The 8,114-nt window shown below is 47.2% G+C and overlaps 1 protein-coding gene across 1 annotated transcript in view; it reads right to left on the bottom strand.

The window, feature by feature from the left end:
- Nucleotides 1–218: 218 nt before the first annotated feature.
- Nucleotides 219–8,114, bottom strand: part of BCL2 (BCL2 apoptosis regulator) — a gene marked incomplete at its 5' end in the record, with an annotated part of 178,277 nt that continues 170,381 nt past the window's right edge. The window contains one exon of the mRNA XM_082853328.1: nt 219–531. Coding sequence (XP_082709454.1) covers nt 397–531 — 135 coding nt within the window. The 3' untranslated portion in view covers nt 219–396. The remainder of the gene's footprint in view (nt 532–8,114) is intronic.

Here is an 8,114-nt window from a genome sequence, read left to right as displayed (position 1 = left end):
TCCTTTGTCAATTTGTTTGCTTTTCAGATGGTGAGTCAGTTGGGCCAACAACATGGAACAGAAATCCGTGTTTATAGGCACAGGAGACCAGGTGGAGCCATCCAGGTGGGGCTTAGTAATTAGCAGTAGGGTTTCCAAAGACATGTTCAATGGGACTGTCTTAAATAAATAAATCTTATTTTTCTTAATAATGTAAAAAATAAATTGTATTTCCCTTTGGCAGTAAGTAGCTGATTCGACGTTGAGCCTGAAAGCTGTTTTTTCGTTGTTGGTGGTGGTTTGTTTTTGTTTTTAAGAGACCACAGCTTCGCTTCATGGTACATCAGTGACAATGCATATTATTTCTACTGCTTTAGTGAACCTTTTGCATATGTGTTTGTGGCCCGCTTGTGGACTTCACTTATGGCCCAGATAGGCACCCAGGGTGATGCAAGCTCCCACCAGAGCCAGACTGAGCAGTGCCTTCAGAGACAGCCAGGAGAAATCAAACAGAGGCCGCATGCTGGGACCATACAGCTCCACAAAGGCATCCTGCAGTGGGAAGAGGAGGGAAGGAAAAAAATATTAGAGCGGCACAGACAGAATGCCATATGACAGGGAGAAAGGCATCTGAAGTGCCTGGGCACCTTCAGGAGGCTGAGGGGAAAGGTCAAACGCACTTTGGGGGCAATGATTTCAGACCCACTCTTTTCACTTTCATTCAGGAAATATTTTTTGAGACCCTACTTATGTACCAGACACTGTAGAGATACAGCAGTGAATGAAATAGGCTAAAAGCGCAAAAGCTTTGACCCAGTGGAGTAGGATAGACAGTAAACAAAACTACATGTTTCATATAGTGTATTAGAGAGTGGTAGGTGCTAAGGGAAAAGATAAAACAGCAAGGGCAGTTAGAAATATGGGAGGCTCTGCAATTTTAGCTAGCATGACCATTTGTAAAACTAATTTTTAAAAAAACCCAACTACTCCTTTATTGAGTGCTTGCTATATAAACAGGTGCCTGACATGCATTATTTTATTTATTCTTCATACCCATCTTATGGATTCATTTTCTTTGTTCTTGTGCTGTAGGAAAAAAGCTGAGACCGTTGAATGCTCATTTCTTAGATTTGTTGGGGAGGATTAGATTCCATGTTTGGGCCCAATGAGTATTTGGACAATTCTAAATATATCTGAATATATAAAGCAGTAAATGAAATGTTCCCTTGGTGTGATTAATCAGGCATGAAGAGGAAAACAAGGTGTAGCTCCAGTTAGGCCCTTCACCATGGGAGATGGTGACATACGGAGACGTCCCGCATCACTGTGTGGAGGAGGGTCTGACGATGTTTACTGTGTTTTTGTCTGTTTGGGGCAAGTACTGCAGTAGAGGGACCAGGTATCATCTTTGTCTCTCCAGTGCTATGTGTGGTCTTGATACATGTAGGTGTTTGAGAAATGTTTGTTCAGTTAAAGAGTGAAGTTTTCTGAAGTCGAACATTGGTTTGAATTCTGTGTTTGGCCTAATACTTCACCTAGATGCTTACTCGGCCTTCTTGAAATTATCCCTTTTGTACAGAAACCTCTGGACATCTTGCAGTAGTCTCGAGAGTTTAAGGCATCATTAGGGAATATTCTCATGTTATTGAATATAAACTTACACAATTATTTTTCATGACTGCATAGTATTCCACAATATATGTCTATATATCTATATCTATGCTGTACTTTATTTAACCAGTTCTTTATTTGGGTTGTTTTAAACTTCTGCTCTCATAAACAACATTATGATACAGCTTTATACATAAATTCTTGTCTACTTGTTTGGATTTTTTTAGACAGATTCCCAGAGGTGAACTCAGTTGACCAATCATCAGAATTGCCCCCCACAGCCACGAAAGGTTTGTGTGGAGCCATCCTCACTGGTTGCCCTGTGACCAGTGGCACCTTTTACAAAAGGCAAACAAGAGGGAATTCTCTGGCAGTCCAGTGGGTGGGACCCGGCACTTTCACTGCCGAGGACGTGCGTTCAAACCCTGGTCGGGGAACTAAGATCCTGTAAGCTGCAAGGTGTAGCCAAAAAAGGGAAAAAAAAAAAGGCAGACATGGGTTTAGGGCAGTGGGTCTCACTGCAGTGGTCTTGTCCCCCAGGGGACATTTGGCAATGCCTAGAAACATTTTTGGTAGTCATGGTCTGGGATGGGCGTGCTGTTGGCATCTAATGGGTAGAAGCCAGGGATGCTGTTCAGTATCCACGAGGCGCCGGACAGCCCTTACCACAGAGAATTATCCACCCCAAAGCGCCAACAGTGCTGAGGCTGAGGAGCCCGGCGAAGAAAGGTTTGGAAGAAACTCTGTAATCACGGCCCAAGGAAGACCCAGTGGTCCATCTAGTGTGTCAATAGCTTTGGTCGAATTAGTACAAGATTACTTAGTCTAGACAAATAACTGCTCCCCGTGAGTGAGCTATACCTTCAGATGTACTAGATTAACTTTTACCAGGAGAGGGCGCAAGGGTTTTCTTCTTTCTTAATCTATTGTTAACATTTTCAAAGTTTGAGCCTTAGCAAGCAAGGCAGTAGACATAAGTGAAATATGTGCTTAGTGCCCTTAGCGCAAAGCTGAGCTAACACTCACGGCTGTTTGTCAAGACACCTCCCGCCTTCCCTACATGTAAGTGGGATAAATGGGGCAGAAAGGGGTCAGGACCTATTTAGAGAAACTGCCTCTTGCAAAGTGCATCTCAGGATCCCACAGACACAACAGCAAACGTCTAACAGCCCTCCCCTCTGTGCTGTTCTCCCTGAGGGATGGGCAGGCCGGAACCCACAAGAGCCCAGCCAGAGGGCACCCCAGATTCCTCAGAGTACCAACACTGGGCACTATGCAGTTTGGCTTGATGTTGAGAGGGTCAGTGGTTGGACCCAGCATCCCTTTAGTTATCAATGGAGTTTTCTGTGGCAGAATATGAAACAGGCTAAGGCCTAGGCCATCTGACCTTTCCAGACCAGGAGCCATCCTGGGAAAGTGGAGGAAGCAGCGACAAACTCAGGCTGCTTTGTCTGGTGCACAGTACCAGCAGGAGAAGAAACGCCTCTCCAAATACCCCCAACTCTCTGGGGCCAGAATAATTCCCTCTCCCAAGACCCAGCCCCTTACATTAATAACTATGCTTCTAATGGACCTCATGGCCCATTTCTGATGTGCACTATAAAGAAAAAAATCATTTCTAAAGTGGAATGAGCTAAAGATGCATCTCTTAACCCAAAGAATGAGCATAGAGACGATGACGCAGCCCCAGGGATCTGGGGATTAGCTCTGAACTCGGGGGAGAGGGTCTGGGTGAAATCCCAGTTTGACGTTTTATTGCTTATGACCTTGAACAAATTACCCAACCCTGAGCTTCATTTATTTCACCCATAAAATTGGTTGTTGTGAAGATAAACGTAGGTGACTGAAGCCATTTGTAAATGTGGCCCAGAGTGTGAACTAGTGGAAACAGTACCTTGTTCTCTGGCCTGTCTTCTTGCTAACCTGCTACATCCCTCCTAAAACTGCCCTTCCCTCCAGATGGTCTACCGAGCCTGCTAATTTCCAGAAACAATTTACTAGCTCCCTCTAAAGTGTCAGCTTTTGGTTCTGAAGATGCTTGGTGATTTCTATAGAAACTGTGAATTCAAACGTACCTGTCATGTGTTCTGGTGATAACACACGCCCGACTCTACTTCCTCGTAAATTATTAAGTCAGGTTGTAGGGCTGAGGGGCATTCTTTAAACCCCCTGAGATGGAATCTGGCTCCTACGGTTTGCCCATCTGTGATTCTAAAGTGCAGAGCAGACCCTGTTGTTTCAGGACTGAAGATCCTAAAGCTACTTTCATGGAGAGTCTTCTTGCTTTTTCAAACATCCTGATTAGGGTGATTTCCGAAGTCTGTTTGAACAGTCTGTCATTATTTGTTTAAGTTTGAAAGCTGTTTTAAATAAACACATGCTCATTTTATGTATTAAAAGCAACAAAGAGGGAAAAAGAAAACCTGGGCCATCGTCATGTGATTCAGACAAAATCCCAGCCTATATATTCAGAAGGCACGGCAGCCCTTGCTCATGTCAGGACTGGCAAGGGCTCTGCCTGACCTCAGGGATGGGCACAGCAAGTCCCCAGGGAAGGGTCCTTTCTCCTGTTGGCCTCTCACATCATAGAGAAGGCAGGCAGTGCCCCAGCTCTGCGTGCTCTTTTGCAGACAGCTTCCCCACAAACTACAAATTCAGAGGCCACAGATGGTCTGAGTCTGAGTTCCACCCAGGGCTGGCATCAGTAGGGCAGGGCGGCCAACATCCCAACCCCGGACCCTGGCTGCAGGGTTGGAAGTAAGCCAGGGAGATGTGGACGGGACAGACGGATGGGAACAGACCAGACTCAAGACTCCTAAGCCAGGGAAAGCTGGGGGGAGGCGGTAAACGTATCACCCCTGCTGCATTGGGGCCACTCTCACCTGCTTCTCCCCCTCCCTCCCTCCCTCCCTCCCTCCTCCCTTTCCCCTCTTCCTCTAGTTCTCTCTCTCCTGCCCCCCTCCCCGACACAGACACACACATACAGGTCCCTCAAGGCAGCCCACCCTCCAAAATTTTCCTTTCCCCTTCAGAATCCTTCAAAAAGTTTCGTTTAAACCTGATTCCAAATAAAACGAGATTTAAAAACGAGTCAGATTGGCAAAAACTGAAAAAGAATACTGAGTTCTGCTGAAAAGGATGCGGTAGGGATGGGGGTGGGAGCCCCAGATACTCTTACACAACTGATAGACTCCCAGGTACAGGTAAATGGAGAGACCTTTCATATTTGGCAATGCGCAGCAAAAGCTTTAAAAATATTGTCGTTTTGTTAGTAATTCTACTTCTAGTTATTTATCTTGAAAAAATGAATAAAACCTGAAAACAAAAATATCTGAAAATATGGTAATGGAATATGGGTCGGTCACTAAAAATTATACCCTATATTTATTGGCAAGGAGAGATATTCTCAACATAACACTGAGTGAAACAGGTAACAACGAAACCAACGTCCGCAAGTCCAGGCCCCTGGCTCCATGCTGGCTCTCATTGCTCCTTGCACCGTGGGGAAATGTAATGTGGTCTTGGTTGGCTATAGACAAATCAGGACTTCAGCTACGTTCCACAATCTTTGAGCTGACTTCTGTGGATATATTATATCATCATGGGAGACCCTAAGCGGGGGAAGTCATCCCGCTATCAAAGAGCTTCCAATCTAGAGAGGGGATGCCTCTTTGTGCACAGTGAACTAAATTAAATGGAGGCGCGCTGCCATTTTCTACCCTGCACAGAGCAGGAGGTCCTGTCGGCAGAACCCAAAGAAAATCAGATGGTGCTAACAGGAAACTGAACACTGCTATCAAATGCCTTTGATATTTTCTATTTGTCATGGCTTTATCATTTTGTCTCCAGGGGGATCACCTCCCTCATGACAACCTGAGGGCAAGGGTTAGAAAATAGAAAAGACGGTGGACTTCCCTGGTGGCGCAGTGGTTAAGAATCTGCCTGCCAATGCAGGGGACACGGGTTCGAGCCCTGGTCCGGGAAGAGCCCACATGCCGTGGAGCAGCTAAGCCCGTGAGCCACAACTACTGAGCCTGCGTGCCACAACTACTGAAGCCCGCGCGCCTAGAGCCCGTGCTCCGCAACAAGAGAAGCCACCGCGATGAGAAGCCCGTGCACCGCAACGAAGAGCAGCCCCCGCTCGCCGCAACTAGAGAAAAGCCTGCGCACAGCGACGAAGACCCTAAATAAATAAATTTATAAAAAAGAAAGAAAATGGAAAAGGCAAAATATAGTAACTCAAAACTGAGTGGGCAGTTACCTCCAGGTAAGTTCAGATCTCCTGCGCTTGTGTGGTAATACCTAGTAATGATAATGCCCTTTATATAAATGAGGCAAATGAAATGTAGACTGGGAAAGTAAGTCATTCACAGTGTGTACTAATAAGCTGCCATGAGGCGGAGAAGGGACTAGAGGCTGCGCCCGCATCCCCGGCCTCCTGTGCTCAGTGGCTGAGGACCCTGGCAGGCACTTGGCTCTGTCCCCCTGCTCCCCTCCCCCCTGCCTCCCTCACCCTGCGCCTCCCATCCAACCTTGACCCCATCCTGCCCCCCAATCACCTCTGGCCTTACAAGCGTCGCTGAAAGTCGTCTGGCCAGGCAGATGGGGGCTGCTGTAAATTCATGGTCTCCAGACTCAGTGAATTCTAGAAAGCACTGAGCACTCCCTTCCCCTGGGTCAGAGCTTGGCTCCGCTCCTTTCCATGACTATTCCAAACAGCCACCACTGTTCTCATGTGTCCCCTCACTGTTTAACAGCTGATGTCACCTCTTTCTTCTCTGAGAAAATCGGGCCATTGGGTGAGAATCACCCCAGTTTCCTGTCTGGGAGCACCCACTAACTCACATCTCTATCTGTCCTCCCCTGCTCTTTACACCCCGCTCCCTTATTCCACCATCTCCTGTTGCTTCTGGAACCTTCCTCCATCAGTTGTCCCAGCTCCCAACTACAATGTCAACCTCATCCACCTTCTGTCTCTTATTTCCTTGGCATATAAACATTCAGATTTCCTCAAAATGTCCACACTGGTGCTGGGTTCCACCCTAAACATTACCTTTTCTCTTCTTTCCCCGCAAGACAAACTGCTAACCTACTCTCATCAGCTGCTTTTCTACCACATTTTAATCCATTCAGCCTGGCCGCTTCCTCCACTGCGCTTTTCTTTTCTTTTTTTTTAAAGAGAGAAACTTTTTCTTTTAAATTAATTAATTAATTGATTTTTGTTTGTTTGTTTGCGTTGGGTCTTCATTGTTGCACGCGGGCTTTCCCTAGCTGCGGCGAGCGGGGGCTATTCTTTTGTTGCGGTGCACGGGCTTCTCATCGCGGTGGCTTCTCTTGTTGCGGAGCACGGGCTCTAGGTGCGCGGGCTTCAGCAGTTGTGCTCGTGGGCTCTAGAGCACAGGCTCAGTAGTTGTGGCGCACGCACTTAGCTGCTCCGCAGCATGTGGGATCTTCCCAGACCAGGGCTTGAACCTGTGTCCCCTGCACTGGCAGGCGATTCTTAAGCACTACGCCACCAGGGAAGTCCTCCACTGCGCTTCTGAAACCACTCTCCCGAGACTACCAATACCCTCCATGTGGCTAAATCCACTGAATACTTTTCAGATCATACCTGACAACATTTTGACACACTGGATGCTGAGATCACTGTAAACCTTTGCCTCCTGGAGAATTTCTTCTCCATCTCTTCATGGGCACCTCCTCTTCTGTCTGCCCTGATGGGTACTTGATGCTCCCTGAGCAGCCTGGACTGTCTTCTCTCTCTTCGGCTAATCTTCACTCTCATGGTCTTAAACACCCCCCCCCCCATGATGATGTCTCTGAAACCTTTGTATCCAGCCCCACTTGCTCCTCTGACAGCCAGATTCCTATTCCAATCGTCTTCTTAGATGACCCACCAGAAGTTACAATACAGCCTGTCCAGACTGGAGCCATCAAAGCTCCTCCAGCAAGCTGGCCTCTCTTCTCACCTTTACAGCGTCCATGCTCTCAAGTAAACCCACACCCTGAGAGTCTCCTAGATAGATATTTCCTCTTCTCCCCCATCCATTCATTCACAGGTAAATCCCACAGTCTTAGGTTGGGTTCCCCCAGAAGCAGACCCTAAGAAAAAGACTGGAGTGTAAGCAGTTTTTGTGGGAGGTGATCCCAGGAAACACTAGCAGGAGAGTGGGGAAGTGAGACAGAAAAGGGAACGTGGCCATGAGTTACCTTGCCAAGCAAGTTACTGCCGCTGGCAACTGGAACTGAATCCTGCTGGGAAATCTGGGGGTCAGTGCAGAACACGCACATTTCGTTATTCCAGTAAGCGGCTAGGGAGCTGGGATATTTATACACCACTTCCTTCCATTCATTGGCTGAGGGTTGCTCCTATGGAGGTATCAATATCCCAGCACTTCTGGCCAGTCACGTGCACAGGTAAAGTGGGCTCTAGAGGCCAGAGAAAGCCTTTGGGGCAAGAGATTCAGATGCTGTATCTCCTGTAGTTGGAGGTCAAGCTAGAGAGCTCTGAAGTGGTAAGGGCA

The sequence above is a fragment of the Leucopleurus acutus genome (genome assembly GCF_964270905.1).
Source record: "Leucopleurus acutus genome assembly, chromosome: 13".
Lineage (NCBI taxonomy): Eukaryota > Metazoa > Chordata > Mammalia > Artiodactyla > Delphinidae > Leucopleurus > Leucopleurus acutus.
This window is presented reverse-complemented; position numbering and strand designations above follow the sequence as displayed.